General features: G+C 42.5%; 1 protein-coding gene and 1 long non-coding RNA gene across 3 annotated transcripts in view; both read right to left on the reverse strand.

Moving 5' to 3' along the window:
- Positions 1-23,657, reverse strand: part of specc1 (sperm antigen with calponin homology and coiled-coil domains 1) — a 70,542-nt gene that overhangs the window by 25,342 nt on the left and 21,543 nt on the right. The window contains exons 1-8 of one of the 2 annotated variants that reach the window (XM_069700729.1): positions 21,765-22,201; positions 10,096-11,657; positions 8,417-8,624; positions 7,716-7,789; positions 6,586-6,761; positions 2,609-2,772; positions 1,418-1,518; positions 1,252-1,327 (exon numbers count right to left, since the gene is read on the reverse strand). In XM_069700729.1, the coding sequence (XP_069556830.1) occupies positions 1,252-1,327; positions 1,418-1,518; positions 2,609-2,772; positions 6,586-6,761; positions 7,716-7,789; positions 8,417-8,624; positions 10,096-11,657; positions 21,765-21,804 (2,401 nt within the window). In that variant the 5' untranslated portion in view covers positions 21,805-22,201. Of the gene's footprint in view, positions 1-1,251; positions 1,328-1,417; positions 1,519-2,608; positions 2,773-6,585; positions 6,762-7,715; positions 7,790-8,416; positions 8,625-10,095; positions 11,658-21,764; positions 22,202-23,657 lie in introns of those variants that run through there. The other variant, XM_069700727.1, reaches the window with a different exon arrangement.
- On the reverse strand, positions 3,179-6,577 carry LOC138622163 (uncharacterized). The gene is made up of 2 exons (XR_011310992.1): positions 5,459-6,577; positions 3,179-4,877 (listed from the first exon to the last, which is right to left on the reverse strand). It is a non-coding gene; the product is annotated as an uncharacterized lncRNA (long non-coding RNA).

Below are 23,657 nucleotides of genomic sequence, written 5' to 3' on the forward strand. Positions count from 1 at the left end.
AAAGGGTGTGAAGAAATTAGGAAGGCAATCATACAGGTCAGCAGACTGTGGTAGTGAGCTGGCACCACCGCAGCTGGCACTGTGGAAGTGAAACTTATTTTTATGCTTCGTTATTTACTTAGCATGCGAGGATGGAAAGTTGCATTCAAAACAAATGCATTTCTTTAGTCCCTTCACATGCTAAACAGCTTAACTGTAACCAGCTAAATATATTTTCTAAGTTTGATAAACATATAAAAATGTTCCACTACTTGTCAGCATTGCTAACATGTCCTACATTGTCCCCCACAAACCTACTTTTTGCCCCACATCTGGCTTGTTGGGATCTGGTCACCCTCCTGTCGCACCATGAAGAAAAGTGGAACAAATGGAGAGACTATTCTTACATGCTACTTTAGGGACTATCATAAAGTTTTAGATCTTGCAGCTGAGGAAAGTGACTCCGGTTCTGACCAGTGACGCCCTGTCACCTTGAGTGTTCAGCTTCAGAGCGTCTGTGCTGCCTGAACAAGTCTATTTTGTAACCACCATCCATACAAAGACATAACTGAACCTAATAAGATATGAAATCTAAACAATCTGCATCTGCTGCCACAACTTAGTACATTAAAAACTTCTGATCAATGATTTGAAAACTACAGTATGTTTCTCAAACAGTTCCTCAGTGAAGCAGCTGGAACACCTGCTGATCTCTTAAGAGTTTCGCACCACATTTACGGTATTTGTTTTTTAAAATCATAAAACTTTCCACAAACCCAGCAGCAGCCGGATGTTTGCATATCATTGTTCCTATTCATTTACCTTTCAGTGAGGATACAGACTCATAGGTGTACTTTGGCTGGCATACCATTGTTTAAAAAAACGCATGTGGGGCCCATCTTTTGTTAGCGTAGCTAAATGACATATAATACAATGTAATACATACAATAGATATGCATGTAAATCAAAACAAACAGAATACACACAGATCAATAGTCTTCTATATAGTGTAGGCAAAAACAAGTGCTGTGAAATATGCTCATCATGTGACGCAGATGGTATTTTGAAACTGAAACACTCTGGTTTTAGTCAACAATAAATAGAAGACTATTGATCTGTGAGCGATGCTATTCTATTAGTTTTGTTTCTTCCGACAACCGTGCACCTAAAATAATGTTTAAGGTTTAGAGTTGTCAGCGCTGCTACTTTTCAGTACATCCTTTAAATGAAACACTGTGACTACACACCTACAAACAGGTCTGTGTTACATACCATGAAGATGAGAGAATTCTCCGAGGTTGATTCTTTTTTCCAGTGTCTTTGAAAGTGGCTTTATGTAAGATTGCCTCTAAAAGACAAAACAGAACAAGGATCTTATCAGTGTGAACCAGTCTGACTAACAGCAGATCTATTTGTAATTCTTGGTCTTGGCGTGTACCTGGACAGGAGAGACGGCGGCAGCAGGTGCAGTGCGAACAGGGATCCCACTCAGCGGGCTTCTTGGTGTGGAATGGATTTGAACTGTGTGGCCTGGTCCATCTGAAAGACCCAGTAACATACCCACCGAGTGCTGTTTCAAAAGAGCCTCAGGTATCATATCTTACATTCCTAAAAAACATCATATACATTCAGTGACTTCAGCATGATGACTGTAAACAATAATTCTACAGAGAAGACTGACTATATATGGCTGCCGGTATATTTGCGTAGATTTCAGTGGGTTCCTCCAACACAATCATTCATAAAGCAGGTATTGGCAGATGATGGGGCAATGAAAGGCTGAAAGAAAATGAGTCTAACGTGTTTTCAGTATGGCCCAAGATAGAACAAAGTCTTAAAAGGAAGCAGCAGTAACTTTTTAAACCTAGAGCAAAATAACTCCATATAATCCATAATACAAATCTTTTCAAATCAATAGTTCAGCATGGAGTAGACGGCAAGATATCAACTGAATTCTGATATGTGTTTGTTGCATCAAGATTCAACAGCCATCATGTCCCCATTGTTGACATTTATTTTGGTTAGATTCTTAGTTTTATTGACTCATATTGTATAACAGATTTACATGACAGCTTTGTCAATTTAATACTTTTTCTTATTCAGGAAAAGTGCTGGTCTTTCTGTTTTTGTTAACAACATTTAACAAGATGATTTTGAGAAGACTGACATGCTTTTTTTTTGCTGAAAAAAAGCTTTTGTTTTGAAAGACGTACTGACAAACAACTTGTGAAACCTCAGCAGTGTATTGACATGTCCAAACCAGCTCTACATACTGTACTTATGTCACATTCACTGTTTATGCTGAAGTTGCTGAGTAAAAGCAATGAGGACAACCGTCTCCACAGTGCAGCTGGAACTAAATCTCTTCGCTGAAAATGACCCCTCATCAGACGCAGATTTATCCAACATGTCACTTTTTGATAGGTGTCAAATTAATCTACTAAAAAACCTGCCTGGGGTCAACGCAGCCCTGACAGTCCGGCACAAGTGCACATGCCTTTGCTGCAGAGAAATGACAGATATTCCTGCTGGAGATCTCAGCAGCCCATCAGCTGTTCTGCTCTAGTTACACTGCTCTGATGTGATCCCTCGTCAGTGTGTGTCTGTGTGTCGAGGTGCTCGTGCTCACTCTGTCCAACAGTATCAAAGGACTTAATGAGGGATTTGACAGTAGCTCCGGGCTCCGAGTCAGCATCTGCGCTGGTGTCGCTGGGTGTGGTCGGGATCATGGAGATGCCGCACCAGTGACGGCTGTTGTCGGAGTCGGACGCTCTCACCTCGTCATCTTGGGACCTGGCGGACACAATGAACAGGGTTGCTGTGTCGAAACATATACAGCGGGGTAACGTGAACTGGGGATTGGACTTTCAAAACCCTCACTTTGGGACTTATCTTACGAGGTGACCTGCTGATCAGTAAGAATGCATGTTTTAAAACAGGCGGTTTGCTCACGGCATTGACAACATCATGTGATAGTAGTTTGAACTGAAGAAGCATTCAATAGCTGATGACAAACAAAATTTAAGCAATCCAGTCACTTTGGACCCATTGCCCTGCTGAATATTGGACTTGAGGCTTCAGAGTGAGGGCTTTGAAGTGTCTTTATCAGTGAGGGATGAAATATGAATAACAAAGAGGAAATTTCTCAAACTCACCTCCAAAAAAAGTAGACTGACAGAAAAACACACCCGCAATTAGACTGGTGTAATTGAATTTATTCATTTGCCGAATGAACAACAGTCACACATACATACAATACTTTATATATCATTTCACAGGCATAAAACCAGTCACAAATCTTTCTAAGTCTTTCGTGGCAGAATAAATTAACAGGACATTCACTGTTGTTCATTAAAAGAAAACGAACTATGACACTATTACCGTCTCATCTTTTTGTTTTTTTTTGGAGTGTATCCAAATGATTACATTTTGAGCACCAGTACCGTATTCTCTGGGAGAATTACTGTATATGGCTTTTAAAAACTGGATTGTAAGTAGAACCTGAGATCCTGCAACTATATACTGTTATACTACGACAGTATGCAATGTTCTGTACGGGTTTTGTTCAAAGATCAACCATGTGATAAGTAGCACATGTTTCAAAATGAGTGACATCCCAGAAACAGAGTCTGGCACATTAAAATGTACATTGAAGAAATCTCTAAATCTGTGGTGATCAACACGGAAGAATTATCAGAGCCTTGAGCGACCTCTGAGGTTCAGATCAAAAGTCTATGTGGTTAATTCTATAATAACTCGTTATGTTGCTAAAAAGTGACGTTATTAAAAAAAAGGATTCAGCACATCATTTGACAGTGGTGCTTTAAGGAAAAATATAATCCTCTCAGGAACCTGTGACACAGTCTTCTTGGTCTAGTAGTTAAAATGGACCATCAGCCTTTTGGTATGTTTCAGAGGAGTAAAGTGACACGGAGATACATCTATTTGTGTCTGTGGCAGTGCTGACTTCTAAGTTTGGCAGTAGAATATTAGGAATGACTATAAATTTAAAATACATATTGAAATCATTAAAAAAAAAAAACTAAAAAAACCCCGGACAAACAGAAACAGCAGATGACACCAGTAGCAGTTGACAGGCATGTCAGCAATTCATAGTAAATGTGTGTTCCATGGTGCCATCTAGTGGCTAAAATTGACACTGCCTGTTAATGTAGTAACCAGACCAAACAACAAAACAGTCTTAAAATAAAGCGAAGCTTTTTGTTTTTCAGACTATGAATTTCAGGTTTCAAAGTAAATAAACAGATTGACAGATTTGACTCAAATAGAAACAATAGGAAAGAGAGGTCCAGCACAAGATCAAGAACTGCCTAGTTTACGACTAATTGGACTTTCCATTCTGTTATGTAGCTCTTGCCTTGAAATGTGGATTTTCTGATGTTACACAATGGTCTTTGTTCTGGCGGAACATTATGAGTCATAACTATTTCACTTTTGCCACTGGCTGAACATTTCCCAGTATCTTTCAAACTTCTCCTCTGTTTGTTCATGGTACATTTAGATCATATACTTTCTATCTTTTCAACTTTCTAAAAGGCACAAAGCAGCTTTACACATTATAAAAAGGAGTCTCTCATGGCATTTTCTCAACACAAGAGAAGTACAAACATAATGAGTACATTCATTGAGAAATAAAAACACTATTATTATTGAAAAGATGTGTAGAGAAATGGAAGCCAGACTGTGTCATGAGACTCTGTGTACTGCAGCCACTCTGGTCACAGTGGCTTACAAGGAAACTAGTTTACCACATTACATTTTCAATAAAATTGTAAGTGCAACAATAACACTGTCTTCGTGAGGTGCCGAGGTGAGGGGCTCTTCTCTAGTGCCCTTCCACTGCCGTCTTGGTATCAAAAGTGGCTCCGGTACTTATTCTGAAAGAAAAAGAAGACAGAAGATGAAATACTGCCAAACACTTACTGAATAAATCATATTTTGAACAGGAGACCTTATATTTTTACTTAACATCGTTATTTTGAAAGCCAACCCTCTGGGCACTTGCGGACTTTTATAAACTCTGTTCCATGCATACCTCATGGGATTAATGCAGTCAATTATAATGTCAAATTTCACTAAATCACCCGGTGATGAAGACTCTATGCAAATGTATCTGTAGCTGATGATGCATAGCATGAGTTTAATCCAGTCATGCCGTGCAGACCATCCTGCTATTCAATCAAAAAAGTAGTTAGGTTATTTTATTCATTCAGAGAACAGCAGGTGGCACCAGATACATCTACTTGAACTACAGGTTTAAAGAACCAGGCAAAGCAAACCAAAGGGGAAAGAGTCCTGAAGGTGCAGTCAGCCAGCACACGGAGAGACAGACAGAGTCAGACAGGCTGAAGCAGCAACACAAGCCAAACACAGACAGGAAGGTCAGTGAGCATCAGCAGCACACAGGGCAGGGAGAGGCAGGCTGGCTGAGAGAAGGCTGACAGGGCAGGGAACTCACCTGGGCTTTACATAGGAAGACTTGTCACAGGGACATCTTTGACAGAATCATCACAGGGAGCTGCTGGAGGTGGGGATCGGACGCAGCGTAACAGCTAATCTCGGGGAAAGTTTGCTGATTTAGCCGTGGTCTAAGACCGGTATAGTAACTAGATTCAAAAGTAATGCACGAAATCTGAAGATATATCTGGTTTTAAACCAAATACTAATATTTCTTATGCACCGAAACTGTTCTCTTAAGATTTGTGACTGAAAAAGTAGGAATCATTTGGAGATTTGCTTGCTTAGAGGATTACACCATGACGGGCCACACAGATAAACACAGCACTACACAGTAGCAAATCTAAGCAGACTTTGCCACAGAAGTATTCGACCTGACATGATAATGAAAGGGGAGAAGACCGTCAAAAACACCATGGCATTTGCACGTTCAAACACACTTACATACTCACACACAATCCAATACAATGCTCTTCATAAATACATCAAGCACAATACTGCATGGCCACACTCCTACAGCACTATGTGAAATATTAAATGGCATGACACACTGGTGGGGAAGATTTTGTTTGTGACACATTTAGATCAAAGGAGCATCTTTGATTAAAGCAGATCTGCCACCACATCTGCCTTCTCATGTAATAATAACATCTTCTAATCAATGCAGTCTACTGCGTTTTAAGTGTGAGGTTTGAATGTTACTATAGGACAGTGTAAGTGTGGAAGAGGGAGACAAAGAGGGCAGCAGCTTAAAGTAGTAGAATACAGAGAGGGAAAGACTTTACCAACAGAGTCTGCCAAATCCCAGCAACCTAAATTCTGAAACTCTGAGGATTTTATCTGGTGAAACAGTAAGATATGAACTAAATTTTATCAACACAAAAAGCTTTCCTACTTTGATACCACATAGGACTTTTTGAAACCTCTTAAGCAAGAGATTCTTGGAGTTATTATTGTTTGCACCGCATGTATAAAACATGCCAACGGGTGGAGATATGGCAAGACTCTGGCAGGTATCTCATATCCACATATGTTCAGAGAGAAAGGAACTGCAGCCCGATGCTGAACAGGGGGAGCTGGAGAGCTGGTGAGGGGGGCAGAAAAACTGGAGCATGGTGGAGATGGTACCTGACTCCCTGCAGAGCCTCGAGGTCTGCGGAAAGCTTTGCACTGCGATCCTGCTCCTCCTGCAGCTGCCTCCTGAGTGCGCGCAGCTCCTGCTGAGCTTCCACCTTGATGTCGTTGGCCACCACCACTGCTGTCTGGAGGTCCGCCTGGAAACGACGCCACTCCTCCTTTTCATCCTAAACGCATGGAGGAGGACGCAGATGTAAATATATACAGACAGAAATAATCAACTAACAAAGGAACTGATTTTGTTGGATGGCAGCAGTAAGTGGTCCCAAAATATAAATGAAATCTGATCAACAAATGATACCCAAACTGTTGTTTTTGTACCTAAATAAATACTCTATTGTATTTACTGGAAACAACATTTACCTGCTCAGCATTTACTGGAAAAAGAAAATTAGTCACATTTTAAAAGTCACAAATTATAAACTGTGACCATGAAATCCAGGAAGATTATATCTGTTGCACTTAATAATTTCTATCTGAAAGGAAAACAGCAAACAGTAGTGATGATCATGGAAGAATACCATAGAGAGGATCAGTGGCTGCCAAAAAATACAAAGCTGCCTGTCACCGCTACTAGAACAATGCTCAGTGGAAAGAAGAATTAAAGGTCATTTTGGCAAAAAGACAAGGAAAAACTGAGCCCGACAACATCATCCTGAAATTAAAGTGATACTCCACCCAAAATCTATCTTTTAAATACAACTCACTGACCCTGGGACAGAGGATGGCTGTAAAACAGTTGCTATGGCCACTTGAATTAAGTCAGCAACTGGAAATTTCGAAATCAAAAATGTGATCAAAACTTAACCGCTTCTTCCGTTTATTCTGTTCCAAACAAAACAATAACAACAATATGGATACTGTGAATTCAATGTTAAAGAGCTCGACAACGCTCCGACGTTCTGCCAGAAGTAACAATTAAGCGTTCATTTATTGTATGACTGATGAAAGGAAGAGAAATACTATACTGGAAAGGGAAAACAGTGGGTGACTAAAGTCCAACAAAGATGATCTGATCTCAGAATGTCCCAATTAAATGGCATGTGGCCAAAATAGCAAACAGAGTCAGCAGGATTTGAACCTTTGAACCTTTATAGTTCTGCGTATTGAAGCTTTCTTACCTTCATCTGCCGATTCAAAACTTTCAGTTGTCGCTCTGCATCAGCTTTCTGCTCCTCCACCTTTTTTGCAAAATCTGCAATGGCAAATTCAAGGTCTGTGAGAACTGCTTCCCAAACTGTCAGCTCCACCATACTGTGAGCTCAGGAAGATTCCCACTAATCCAACAGTATTCACCACCAACTGCAGCGTGTTCAGTATAGTGAAGATACACTAGCCAATTTATAGCATCAAGTGTCTTATAAAAGTGATAGTTACTTCTGGACAACATTAGAATCAGACCAAACTCAACCACCAGTATTTATAGCAGCGTGTGGAAATACAGTGTATCCAGCCATATCCAGTTTACCATCTGCACTAATGGCAAGTCAAAGACAAATGTGTCAAAATATTAACTTTGCATGTCATTTTCATATGCACTCCATTGCCAATTGACATTTTATAAGATTGCTTATGTGGTACATTTGGCTTAAACTGTTTTCCAGCAGTCCTGCAGTAAATCCTATCATCATCAATGTTATATTGAGAACTGTTCAGAGAGGCATTGTTTCAATTTTGTGGTCATTTCAGGTGTTTCAAATATTTTGTCACCCCATTTGGGATAAACAACATTTTTGAAACCACTCCATCTAAGCTACATTTAAGATTTCTAATTACAGCAGAGCCACAGAGAAGTGAACAGCCGCTGACATGATGAACGTACTCTCCATGTCCAGGACAGCTTGGTTGGTGTGGCAGTTGACGGCCCTCTGCTGCTCCACCTGGTCCTCCAGTTCGAAGATGGTCTCCTTCAGCTCCTTCACCTGGTTGTCAGCCTGGATCACGGCCTCCTCCAGGGAAGCCACCCGGCTGCTCAGCTCCTGCTCTCTCCTCTCGGCCCGCTCCTGAACCTGCTGGCATTTTGCCTCCACCTGTGCATGTGTACAGATAGAAGAGCTCATGGTGGCAGTATTTCATATGAAAGAAACAGAATATCCCCGTGCTGATTAGATGAACTCTTCAGACTCTTTTGGCTAAAGACAGACTAGTAATATGATATTTTCCCTGGCATTATTAAATAGTAGTATGTTCATTTGCTCCTTTCTCTAGATCTCTACATTTCAAAATCTATGATAAAAGATGCCCTCGTTACAGGATGATAATTATCATTAATACTGTTTTTTCTGATTAAAACAAACTGTTAGCTTTCAGCTAGAGAAAGATAATAAGCTTAATAACTAAACTATGTCTGACATGCAAGGTAGTGATGACTCTGACTCAGTCCGACTGCATCACTGTTTTCTTTGCTATTGAAGCTGAAGTCAGATCTCTATGACGATAATATACTAAAAGAAGTAAATGATGGAGTTATGCAGGACACTCTATAGCTGACACCATGGGGCTCTAACAGATTAGCATGTTTGCAAGTGAAGTTATGGAGTGGCCTCCTCCTCACACCCATGTGGCAGTGGACGGGAGTGTGACTCACAAGTGTCACGCACTGGTGGACCACCCTACTGTTGGCACCGCGGTCACAGTCCAACAGGGATGACATCACTCAGCTGATGGTGACACGTCTCACTTTGGAGCAACAAGCACCAACATGACCCCAAACCCACACTGCCTCAGACTTTCTAGTGTTTGTGGTGTTGTGGGGGAAAACCAAAGTTACTACAGAGAAACATATGAAAAGGATTTGAGTGAACAGTTCATGTGCTGTTGTGGTGAAGAAAAGTAACCAAGAACAGCTATGAACTCATTAATGATCAAACCATTGTGGGAGATGCATGTCCTCATCCACATTAAATAGGTGGTAACTGAGTGAAGAGTTATCAAAATATGATGGCCGCCATTAGATTGGTATTTTTAATTACAATAGAGGTGATAAAGCTATTTCTGGACAATTAATGCAGCATTTTAACCGCTTGGCTTTTTCATAGTTCACAGTGAATGTGGATGGACAGATTGTTCTCGGAGGTATTCCTGAAAGCGTCGTCAAACACAACACAATTAATGTACTCACTAAGATTAAAAAATGTTTTCTAAACACAGAGAGACACATAATTTAAGTCCTGCTTTGTACACACACACCACTTAGTTCAACACAATGGAAGCAACCAACTGTACACACACACACACACTGTCTACACAATGAAAAACAGATTCATACTCATATTTCTTTATAAATGCTGTAAATGCTCATATCTTCTGCAGTATTCTGACTGAGTTTCCATTTGTAAATATTACTTAAATAGCAAAACATCTCTGACATTCACTATTTCCTTTATAATATACAGTATTTACATGGTGTGTTCAATCAAGAGACCCAACAAAGGTGTAATAAATCATATATAATATAAATGCTAAGTTGGAAAACATGTTGTAAACTTGCATCCCTCCTACCTTGGACATTGTGGTTCGCACATGCTCAGTCTCAGCCTGGGCCTGAAGCAGCTCCTGTCTCAGCTCTGTCAGCTCCACCTCCAGCCTGTCTCTCTCAGTGTGGGCTGTCTTCAGCAAACTCTGCAGCTCAGTGCTGTCACTGGCACTTTGCATGGCCTTCAGCTCACCCACCTTTTGCCTCTCGATGTCCACCTGCGCCTTCAGCCTACTGTTATCCAGTCTGAGAGAGTCTGCTGCTGCTCTCTGCTCCTCTGCAGCTTGTGCTGCCTGACCTCCAGCTTCCAGCTCCCTGTCCAACTGGGCCTGCAACCTGTCCATCTCCTCTCTGAGACAGCGCACCTGGCCCTGGGCCTCCTGGTGCTCCTCCTCCAGAGCCCGTAGGCTGCCTGTCAGCTGCTGCTGGATGTCCACTAGCTTCTCCCGCTCGAAGCGTGAGCTCTCCACCAGCTCGCCGTACCTCTGCTCCAGCTCGGCCAACCGAGGCCCTTGGCTACCCTGCTCCTCCTCCCTTTGGGCCTGAGCTTGAGCCTGTTCCTGAAACCGAACAGCCAGCGTTTCATTCTTCTGGGCCAACACTTCCAGACGCTCTCTCTGCTGTTGAAGTGAGGTCTGCAGGAGGCGCTTTTCCTCAGCCAGACGCTCGTTCTCGGTCGTCAGCTCCTGCACCACTTGCTGCTGGTCAGCCAGCTCCTGCAGCGTTGCCTGCAGTTCCTCGGCTGTGCTGTGGTGGCTCTCCTCCATCTTGTGAATCTGTTCCGTTAGGCTTTGTACTGACAAATCTGGACCTCTAACATTGTTTAACACACCTGCTGCAACACCTTCCCCACTGATGCCACTGCTCACCGATTCTGAGCATGATGGGATCTTCTCAAACTCTGAGGAGTCAGGTGATGGAGACTCCTTGGTGATGTCAGAGCTGGAGGAGACAGAGGTTTTGAGTGGGCTGGAAGAAGAGGGGAGACTGTCCTGTTGAGGAGCTGAGGAGTCTGAGGGAAGACCATTCACCAAAGGCTTGGAAGGGGAGCTTGTGTTTGTACTAGATAGAGGGGAAGCCTCCAAGCAAAGCAGCTTTTCCTTCAGAGCCTGGTTCTCCTCCCTGAGGGCAGCCAGCTCTCTCTGAAACTTCCCATTCTTCTCCCTCAGCTCCCCAACCAGCACCAGGGCCTCTCCCACCTGCACCTGCTCACAGTCACTTGCAGCTTCTTGGCGTGAAACAGAGTTGTGTGAGGGTGAAGAGGAAGCAGTGGAGGCTTTACCTTTGCAGCGCTGCAACTCCATCCTGAGATTGCTGATCTCAAAGTCTTTAGTCTTGGCCTCAGCCAGCAGCTCTTTCACCTGGCACTCCAGAAGACCCTTTTCCTGGCCCTCAACATCTGCACGGGATTTAGCTGAACTACGCGTCTGCTTTGTCAGGGTGGAGAGGCTGGAAGTGCTGGCACTCGAAACCATTCTCTTATTAGAAGAGCTCCTGAGTTGGTCCCTCAGAGAGATGCGGTCTCTTGTTATGGCAGATGGGATTTCTCTGGGAGCTGGGATACCAGACTTCTTCGCTGCTTGTGCACCTGCAACAGAAGACCAAAACAAAAGTACATATTGAAACAGTGTTCGAGTAACAACTAAAGATCCACTTGGACTGCAAATGTGTTGATTACAGATTCCCAATTAGCAATTCATGTTTAGATAAGTTAAGATAAATTTGTTCTCAGTCAGATTTCCATGTGCCAGACTTGACACCTAAACAGGAGGTTAATAAAATCAGCATACAGACGTGCTGGAACCATGAATTTGTTAACATCATGTAATGACACTAATTGAATAGACAGTGTGGCACATTCATCGTTGTATTATTCAGCACTATGGTCACTGTACCCTATTCACATATTGTTCTCTGTTTGGATAACAGCGCATCTGCCTGGCACGGCCTGTCTGTTGCTGTCTGCGGCCATTCATGGCTGCAGCAGAGCTTAACTGTGGCATTTCAAAAGGCAGCAGCGTGGGCCGCTGGCGTGAGCCTTTATCAGACCCCTCCCAAATATGAAGTGTATTTACTGATGCCCGGTGTGAGCTGGGAGCAGCCTGGAAACGTTGCATTGTTTGTTTTCAGATCATCAGCAAACAGCGATGCAGTAACAAGGGGGCTGCTTGTTTCAAAGGATGACAAAGGTCTCTGTGCACGTGGATCATTCAGGCACAAAGCAGCTTAAGCAGTGCACAGACAAAGACACCACTGTCTCTCTCACATGCATACATCATCATCAAACCCACAAAGCGAAGACTAGACAGACAGACTGTGTGAGGAGATAGACAGCGCATCAGCCTGAGCAACACACACACACACACACACACACACACACACACACACACACACACACACACACACACACACACACACACACACACACACACACACACACACACACACACACACACACACACACAAATGGCCTAGTTTGGAATGGAAATCTTTTACCCCGGAGGGTTCTTTAAGTACTCTGCCACTGATAGGCATTTTGCACAGACTATCCCCTTATTGAATAAGCTAGCAACTGTGGCAGGAGCTGCCAACACTGGCACAATTTCTGAGGTACAAAGCTGTTAAACATTCCCATAGTGAGAAGCTGTGATTAAAAAAGTAAGGTGTTTCAAGTAGAAAGGTAAAGACACATAAACTGTGTAAATAGAAAATCAAATCATTTAAAACCAGACTTTTTTTTTTTTTTTTTTTTTAATGATAACCTAAAATAAATCAGGGACTGTAAAAATACAGAGCTGGAGAATGACACTGGGCTCCGTCAGTTCTGTGTCAGTGAGATCAATCTCTCAAAGCCACTCCTTAAAAAGAACTCCAGCGGATGTCATTTTAATTCACATTTACAAATGCAGCAATTCATCCCGATCAGGTGAATTTGCTTCTGGACCGGCCTGCACTTCACAAAGATCCAAAGAGGGCCGTTAAACAGCCACAGTCACTTTTGTCTGCAATTCGAAGAGGGTGAATCCTTGAGTGACAGAATGAGGACAGCATGCACTTTTAAATTATGTACTGTCACATAGAGGATGTTAACACTAAATCAACACTGTATGTTAGAAGTGAGTACTTACTATGCACTACAGGAAGCATCCCCAGACAAGGCAGAGAAAGTAAGAAACACCTAACAGCTAGTGCATATTTAATAGCCACTTGTCATATTCTCCTTACGGCAGGTAATAAAGAGGGTAAATAGATCTTTGTTAGACAGTCTGATGTGATTAAGATCAGTCTGCTCCCTTGAGAATGAGTGATGCCAAGAGTGGGACTGTGGGACAGCCTTTCATTTGCTGTTCCTTCAGACTCTGTTTTCCTCCTGCTCTTAGTGAATAAAACCCAGATGGAGCACATTAAGTCACTCATCTTTAGATCGCCCACCTCTTTAACCATGACATCACCACAGCTGCTTCATGTGCACGGAGAAATGACACCAGTCTCGATGCCAAGAGTCAGCACATACAAGATTGCAGGAACCTAAAGAGCCACTGGAATACAGTGTCATACAGATGGACACTAAGGGCGTATAACAGAGCTGCCTTTGTGTTGCACTGTATTCAAACTCCAAGCATCATTGCAGATGATTACATTTTCTTTTTATTTCAAAACCACTTGTATTTTTTGCACTTGTTCCAGCCCAATACATTTTTGGAATGAATACTGTATACAGGTGCAAACTGGTTCAACTTTCTGATGGTTATTGAACATGTTTTAAACACCGTGATGAGGATGTGAAAAAATGCTAACTCCGCATTTTGCCAAATTTCTGTTGTAAAATCAATTTAGATTAAAGTGAGAGAAACTTTAACTGAAATATTACAGTTGAGATGGCCACGAATGAGACACTTAACCTCCAGATGCTCCAGCAGAGCGGCTCAATGGCCAACCTTGTGAGTTAAAGACTCCCAGGAGAGAACGTGGCAGCGCACTGAAATGACATCGCCTGCTGAATTTAGTTTTTAAGGAATCCACATGCATAATAACAATTTGTCTAATGTCCAACCAAGTCAAATACAACAGAACAAAGAATGTAAAGGAGAAAACTAGTTATTCATTTTATCATCAAGTCTTCTGAAGTATGCTGCAAAGCCTTTTGAGTGACACAGGAATCAGCTTGTTTCCTAATGACGGCTGGAGAGAGTGATATCACAAAAGAAAAGCCCCCCGATCATAAAATGAACCACTACAATTTAGTAATCTGACAATTCAGCCATAACTGTATTAGTGGCTGTGGACATTTTGTAAACTAGAGAAAACATAATGCAGACTTTGTGGTTGTATTAGGGACACAAATTTCTCACAGTTGCCTCACTTATAGTGAATCTCATAAGGCACAAGAATACATTTTTTATGGTCTTCAAAGAAAAATATTTCTACTGTAGGTGTGCAAGTGCAAAACTCTTACATATCAACGCTAAACCATCCAAGACCATGTTTGTTAACAGTTAGCTTGGTCTGAATTTAGTGCTGGCTTCGATGTAGGCCGGCTCAGGTCCAGGACCCTTTATAGCGACTGTGCCTCCGAAAAGACCTAAATCTATGAAAAGGAGTGGAATGGGCAGTTAAAAGGCTCACTGAGGAGTGTCCTCCTCTAGCTAGGAATAAACCCACATTCAGTCTGTGGAAACCAGCTAGCAACATGGAAATGCTTTGAAGCACCAGCTCTGATGAAAGAGAAGGAAATCACCTTCAATGAAAGGGAACTTTGTCAATGAGACTCTCATTATAGTCACCATTTTAGAGATTGTTTTATTCTCACTCTTCTAAAATACAAATGACAAATCAGTGCTTCACAGTGAATTCAAGAAGACTGATTATTGTCAATGTGGACTTTTTTTTGGATAAGTTATGACAGTATTTAGACAGCAGCTACAAACACAGGCTTGCTGCCACTGAGGAGACTTAGCATATGAAGTGATTGTTTTGTTTGAATTAACTAATTATATAAATGAATTACAAACACAGTAAGACATTCAGTCATTTCATGGGAAGTCAGCTCCTCGATCACAGTAATGCACTGTGCAGGCTTCTTTCTTTCTAATGAAGATAAGTTTTCAAATCACAGCAGGAGCTGTGTGGCTGGACACAATCCAGCACCCGTCAGTTAACTGCAGCCAGCATGCCAGCCTGCCAAGAGGTGACAGAGTGCACTGTGAACAAAGTGCACAGAGTCTTCAATTTACTGAACAGGAGGGTCATGGGTGGCGAGTCATGATGAATTAATGACTGCAGGTGGTCAAGTGTCAGAGAGTTGGCACTGAAATGACGCATTTGCTTTGTAACCATCACAAACAAGCTTTGGATGGGAATCTCTCAGTGACGCTCCTCTCTCTTCCCCTCCGGGTTTCAGGAAATGTTATGTGCAGTTTTTCGCTCAGGTGGAAGTGGAGAGGAGAGACAGAAAACACACTCTGTGTTTCTGGCCTTCCTGTTGTCAGACCGCAAGAGCAAGAAATAGGTCAACAGGTGGCCATCAGTCAGTTACTGCGACACACATTCATTCCTTTCCACAGAGGAGCGGAGGATGGACACAACCGAGGCTCCATGACGGCCACACTGACTGAGCAGAGAGACATCTGGATGGTAAACTGCATCACAACAGCCACTGAAAAACACTTTTTGAGGATAAAATGACTTTCACTGGACACAACTTTAAAAACAAGAAAGAACAAATAACTGATCTTGTAATAAAGATGCTTTAGAATAATACAGCATGAAAAACATGTAGTTCTTAATAATCTGACATCTCTGCTCTCATTCTCGGACATGGCATCATGTTCAAGGTGAATAAATAAGCAATCGGATAATACACAATAACAGAAGCTCCTTGGACTGATGTCAAACAAGGGAAACAAGGGCAATTGGATTTAACAAGAGGAAAGCAGATATATCGGACCATCATGCCTCAGAGATTCACTGAAGGATGTCTTGAAACCAGCGTTTAGGGACGAACTACAGAAATGATTTGAATAGCTGTTTGCATTTGGGATAAGTTCACCGTAGCATCCACAGATTTTAAAGTAAAACAAACCTTCGGTTAAACGTTTCAGATTGACTGGAAGAAAAGTCAACATTCTGTGACTTTCCCACTAATAATCATATCTTTTCCAGTTATTTTTGGCCAGCTGACTCCCCAACACCACTGTTAGGAGGTCCAAACCTCCTCTGTAAGCACAGGTCCAGTAAAACATCCCACTTTTAGTCTGCAGCATTGCTGTGTGTCTTGTCGAGTCAGCTGGTGGCATGTTAATCAATTGTGCCTACAACTGACCAGGCAAACCTTCCACCCTGCATTTAAAAAACATACAGTATGCAAGACTGAAGCTGAGACACTTGCTTCTGCCTGAAAAGTGAACAGCTCTGTGGTTCCTCTGCAGCACAGCAGGAAAGTGCAGCATGAGAGCTGGCAAGCCACGCAGGGCCACTTGGCCTGGCTTCTTTGGCTCTCTGAAACATTTTGATTGAATCATTTTAAGTGGCCTGAATGCAAGGACATTTAACACACAGCATCCTTATGCTGATCCACTCAGCTTTACACTTCTTAAAGAGCCAATACAAAGGTATCCAATAGCACAGGCCAACAGGCGGCCAACAGAGAGAGAGGATTCCTTTATACTCCAAATGGAAAACAGTTTACCACAGGACTCAGTGAAAGAATAATAATATGCCATTTGACATGATTGCAGGTTTATAGGATCAGTGTGCATGATGGGCAACAGGTTGTAATGAGCAACGCTAAACTTAGCTTTAAGCCTCTGACGATTTCCATCCCAGCTTTATACCTTTTGAATAAGTGTTACAAGACTTAGGACGTATTAAATGTTTGTGATGTGCTTTCCTGGAGTGACCACAGAAAGGATTAAGAAAACATATTCTGTGGAAAGATTAAGCTGCAAAGACAAATTTGCAAAAAAGGACAAAAAAAACCATCACCCCATAATTTCAAGCCACGTTTAGGTACTACAGCTCCATCTCTACAGTGACTGATCAAAGTTTAACACAAAATGAATGGAAAGGCAACTGCAATTCATGACAGCTGACACGGCGGATTTATGAAGGGGCCATTATCTCTGTCACACAACCTACAAATAGTCACTATTGACATGGTCAGTGAACAAACTTTGTTGTGTCATGCTCTGGTGTGACTGGACAGCAGGACAAATACAGATAATTAACAAGATGACACCCAGTATTCCAGCTTCACTCTCAGACACTGGTTTGATCTTTCTTTGGGCTGTTGTTCTAAAGACAACAAACAGTGCTGGATAGCAGACATCAACCCCGTCACCCACAGAAAGGCCTGGATTACCATTCCCAGACAGAGAACGAGCCACAGCCAGCTGCTGACCGATATACAAACCACATCCCAACAAGTTTGATTTGCATTGAACACACAATCACAAGCTGAGTGGCTTACATGTCAGCTCCAGATTTGTTTTGGGTGTCTGTGTCAAACAAGCATTTTTAACTGCTCCACCATAAACCAAAGATGTTTATGAGCCGAGTATTGAAGGCCATAATGTGCCAGCTTTGATGTCCAGGCAATAGTCTCTGTTACATATTTAAGCAGCACACACCTTCCTCTGCAAACACAAAGCACTGTGGAGTGGCCGGTGTATTTACTGTACCAACTGCTAACTGCCGTGGAAAGTATGACTCATGTAACTTCCTCAGGGGTTATCAAAAGTTGGACAGACTTGCTTCCTCATATTGAATCCCTGCTCTACGTCAGTTTGCTCTGATATGGTATTGAGGTGGTGTCCTTCTACCCCCTTTGGCTGAGTGGGAGCAGGGTTCACCTGGTGCATAGGTAAGCATTTACTATCAGTTAGAAGTGTCTTAAGACAAAAAAAACTCATCTCAAAACATCAGCTAGGGGAATTAGGCTCCTCATGGGTGATCTTGGTATCTTATTTTCAGTGCTAGCTGTGATAAATCAGTTTGCATTTTTGGCTGCTAAAGCAATTGTTTGGGAGAAAAGGGAAGGCAGATGTCACTGCATATCTGAGGGGAGGCCAAGCTGGAATGAGACTTATGCGTGAAACCTGAAAATTGCAACACTACAGGAGTCTACCAAGCAGGAGCAATGCAAACCTTAATCCTCCTTAAGCACAACATCTCCCTTCTGTGTCAGCCGACTCATCATACAAAAACTGAGAGGAAATGAGATTAAAAAAAAAAAAAAATTCCCCCATTGACTGAAAAAAGTATTTTCATCGATCAATCCATCAATCTGTAAGTATAAATACAGACATATAGGGCACTTAAAAAAGCTATAATCTGTCTGTGACGTTCAAGCCCTCACCAAATGCGTTTACTAATTGCCAATTAAGCCTTTTAGCACCAGATAAATCTTTTATATTTCACAGCATAGAGAGTTTTTACATCTGGTGTCTGGTGAGACTTTCCTGTGCTGCCGGATGAATGAATCCTGGCCTCTACGGGCAGAGCATGAACACCAGAGACCTCCACCAGCCAACCTGGCTATCTTCAAGGTTATGACGTGATATTGAATGGGAATAAAATAATTCAAACATGTGGCCCTTATAAACTTTCTAAATCTTCTTAAAGCTGAACGGTTTAAATTGTGATTGTGAAACGAGTCATTTTGCGTTGTTTGTGAGGTTATAAAGTAATTCATTCACTGTTTTACAGATGCAACAGTATCAACAGAGAAGGCTACAGCCGATGTGAGCATGTGGCAACAGTGTTGTTGTAATTGCTCTCACTGGCAGATGGTCTAAATGAAGGTGAGGAAAAATATCACATTAGAGAAATTATACAATTAGCGACATATCTGGGATGACTGTCAATATTGTAATTTTTCCCTGGTTCCACCTATATTTCAAGAATCTGCCAGCTCCCTCCAGTTTCGCTGTCTCTCCTGGGAAACTCCCATAATTTGCATGGCTCTGAAACTTTATTTGAATAATCATATACACTGGTTTGTCTGATGTTACCCAAGCTGCTAGATCATCTATTAAACAGTAGCTACACACACAAATCACACACTATATACATTTTCAACCCATCTGTCACCAGAACTTGGCATCCCACTTCAATCTGCCTGAAGGGGGCGTGCTGTCTGCACTGCTGTTCTCTGCACAGGCAGGAAGGCTGGTTAAATACCGAACAAATTACAAAGTTAACCGAGTTAATTCAGGACGCCATTCCACCTAAAGAAACCCAAGTACACCTGCAAATGAAAGCTGGACTGAACAGTTTCCATTAGGTACAATCTGTTTCATGGAGTTGGCTTCTGACCTCATACCAAAAGTCATCCAAACCTTAATGTTGATGTACTAGTGATAAACAGTGTGGACAAAAAGAACAATGTTGTTCTAATGACAACATGCCAACTGCAACATTGATATTAACCCCATCCCTTACTTTTAAAAACACTGTGCTATTCCAAGTATTTGGCAGCGACCTCAAACATTACAGCTACCTTCGAGCATTCGAATCAAACTCCTGAGGAAACCACAGGTCTTCGAAATTTCCCATTTTTGACCATGTGAAAGTCACGACAACCGATTTTACATCACTGCACAAACATGCTTTAACTTTCTTTCTTTCATCCTGAGCCCCCAAGGGAATGATTGACTGAGTCGTAGCTCTGAAAATAGACCCTCTGTTATTGGACTATATTTTACTGACAATTCATCAACAGCTGACAACATGCTGACCACAGGCTCTGGTCTTGGCTGCTCTCCTGGTGAGCCAGTGGGGAGACAGGAAGGCTCTGTGTCGTTGCCGTCAGTGTAGTTTGGTTTTGATAACGACCTGCTTATCACTGCAGCAGACAGCTTACTCCTTAGCCTTCCACTTCAGAGATAACAGCATCAATCAAGTCCGAACGAGTTCCTCCTGTTCCCACGTTTCTTTTCCTACTTCTAGCACCACCACTGTTATTCTACTCTCTGTGCCCAAAGTCTGACATACCTCAGCTGGCTGTTTCACTGTCTAGGTGGAACGGTAGCTGCAGCAGAAACTACAAACTTCACTGTGTCCATCAGTGAAAAAAAACAGGTATGAGCCAAAACCTATATTACTACCTTGTGAAGAATGGACTGATTGCCTTCTGTGTGTTCTTGGCTTCAGCGCTCTAGAATCTATAGCCTAATCTCATGACTGGGCATAATGAAAAACCAAGCCATTTAATGATCAATTCTCATTTACTATAGCGACTCATTTTAGAAAATGGAGAGCGGCTTCATAAGAAAAATAGGCTGATCAATTCACAAAATAGCTGACTGCTTCATTTCATAATGGAGGTTCATGTGGGAGGCTGGACCAAGTAGAGTTTAAATATTTCTCATAGCGTAAAGGACATGATTGATTGTATGGCAAACTCTCTACTCTGACTCATTTGATTTTTAGCCTATACATACTTCCATATGCACTTCCTCTGAGTACCAATCCCATAATCACTTTATACCAACAGTAAGTACCGAAAAGCACTACATTTTTTCAGAGTATACACAGAATAATTAGCGAGATCAGATAACCCTCCTCTTTGCCAGCACTTTGATTCACTACTCAATCTTTTGTTTTGTGTGTAATGTATTAACTGGGCGCTATATGTGCGCATGGAGAAGAAGCTGGGAGCTAATCTTGTCAAGCATGCAGCAGCTTGCTACCACTGCTATCCAATCTGAGCCTACTGTGCTCTATCTTCAAGCAACACATGCCACTGCTATGAAATGATGCAGCTTAACACCCACCACTGATAAAACTGTGTGTGTGTGTGTGTGTGTGTGTGTGTGTGTGTGTGTGTGTGTGTGTGTGTGTGTGTGTGTGTGTGTGTGTGTGTGTGTGTGTGTGTGTGTGTGTGTGTGTGTGTGTGTGTGTGTGTGTGTGTGTGTGTGTGTGTGTGTGTGCCTGTTGCCCTAGCAAGCAACTTGATCTTTTCAGAGTCTATTCAGCTATTTTTTGGGGGATATGGAAACATGCAAATACACAAGTACACATATATTAAGAAGCAAATGTTCATTCTCTAAATGAAATTCAGAGAGGTTACAAAGATGTTGAAAAGCTCGGTAGCCTCGAGATGAGTTTGAAGTTGCTGCTGAGTGTAGTTCAGAGGGACTTTGAAATGGAAATCTTACGGAGGCGCAGCGAGCCCAGAGCAGTGGAAGGATGCGAGCGTGAGACTGATGATACCATCTCCACTGGCAGGTTCCCTCATGCTTACTGTCAGGCAAATCTCACTCAGCACTTTCCCCCCACCTCAGTCCCCATATCTACACACAGGTGCAAACGCATGCACACTTGCAGACCTGGACTGACTCAAAGCAGAAACACAACACACCAGAACAATAACCACACACACAAAAACTGTGGACATGCACGCATAAATAAATACAGCAAAACACAGAGGATGAATAACTTCTAACCCGATTAAACAGCGTCTATAGCTGCAGGGCACATTCAGTCAGTGCTTTGTTGGTGTGCATCTTGGTCAGTGCTCATTAACCAGAACCTGTCTACGAGAGATGTACTCGACACGACATGACAGGAGATTAGCTCGCATCTATTGTATTTAACAAATGTATGTCTTTGTTCATTACGTCAACACAGAAAGACGGATACAGACAAAGAGGGAGAAGAGATGCTGAGGCAAACCACGACACAAGAAGCAGACCTGGCTCTGTTTCCTCCTGCCTCCCTGCCTGGTTCCCCATGTTGCTCCGCTCCGCGACTCCCACACTCCACACCGGGGAACACTAATCCAAGAATCCGTGGCTGCGGGGGAGAGGTGTGTATGTGCGTGAGCGGCAGGATTGTTGTCTCTGTTCAGCACCCACAATCACCGCTGGTCAGTCACACAGAGAGGAAACCATAAGGCTGTGTAAAATTCTTCTTATTCTTCTCTCCTGGTCTTCTTTTCCGTCCTCTACTCCTTCCTAGGACTGTGTGAGTGTGTGTGTGCATGTGTGATGAGTTAGGCTGCGTGCCCCGTCAGTGAGTGACTGTGAGTGTGTGTGAATGTGTAAGAGTGTGCGTGTCCTCCAGGACGGTGACAGTATGTCACACTGGCAGGCAGGCGGGCGGGCAGCGTCGTGTGCACTTCATTATCGCTGTGATGACTGGAATCAGCTCAGAGGAGGAGTGGCTTCCTGGGCCACACACACACACACACACACACACACACACACACACACACACACACACACACACACACACACACACACACACACACACACACACACACACACACACCCTCCCACCACTGCCAGCCAGTTTACTCTCACCAATACCAGTTGAACAATGGTGAGATGATCCGTCCCTCTCACTGTTACTGAAAGGACAAGTTTGAGAGACAGAGGAGGGTGGAGGGAAGAAGGAAGGAAACAGGCGCAGGAAAAAAGGAAAGGCAGAATTCATATTTTTGGCAGATGGTGACGGAGCAGCTCCTCTTGTTTCTTTTCAAGTGAACTAGCAGTCTAAGACCTCTTGCACAGTCTGCCGTGCCTGCTCCCCCATGTGATTTCCCAAAACAAGTCTTCATAAATGGGGAAAGGAGATGCTAGTCTGAGGAGAAGAAGCCACCCTGGGTTTCCACAACCATTTTCCCTACAGCGCACCCAGCAGGGAACAATAGTACATGTGTGCATGTGGGTTTGCCTACATCTGTATAAAGATGAGGGGTTGTGTGCTAGTTTTGGTGGAATTGTGCGGCGCTAGTGAGACGAAGGCTTGTTTTGTTCTGCCCCTTCTCATTCACAATGCATGCACGTGTTAAATATTTATGATTGCTGGGGCTACACGGAGAAACAAAGTTGGACAGCAGAATGACTTCACATTTTCAGTTGAAGTGGTCCTTTTCTCGGGTCCCCAATATTCAACGCTGTGTCTTTGTGTGTGCATGCATGTGAAACTGTCAGGAAAATTACCATGAAATTCTCTCCAACACGAAGGACAAACAGCGGTCAATAATTTATCTGAAAAAGATTCATCTGTGGGTCAAAAATACCTCCATATTACAGCACAGACACACATTATAGATTAAAACTAAAAAAAAAAACTGTTCAAGTGCAGCAACATCACCAAATATATTTGTTTTCTTGTGTCCCGTTCTGAGGAGACACCACGGCTTTTCATCCAACCTCAGCTTACAGTAATACAACGTTCGCTGTGTGTCTATGATACAGTCTGCTGTGCTATGATGGTCCAAAAAGAAACCTCTCTTAGCCATTGGCTCAAATGGGCATGAATGTATTAATGAGAAAATAAAATTAATCTTAACTGCATCATCATTTTGTGAAGCCACACGCGCGACACAGATAAGCACCGATATTTTTAGGACGATGAGCATCTCTGTTGCATAAGCTCAGAGCTGGCAGCTTATTTCTTTTGTGTTTCCCCGCTCAAAAGAGCCATGGAAATGAAATGATGAGCAGAATAATAACGTAATGGGCATTTATAGTTATCGATGCATTTTTGCTCAATATGCATTTGATTCATAAAATAGTCCAAGCTGCAACCAGAAAAGCCTTTAAAAAATGCTGTAATAGCTGCAAGATAGGTTTAGTTA

Source organism: Brachyistius frenatus, unplaced genomic scaffold (genome assembly GCF_029030835.1).
Source record: "Brachyistius frenatus isolate BFR_SWC_R1_liver_20210118 unplaced genomic scaffold, ASM2903083v1 Contig_34, whole genome shotgun sequence".
Lineage (NCBI taxonomy): Eukaryota > Metazoa > Chordata > Actinopteri > Embiotocidae > Brachyistius > Brachyistius frenatus.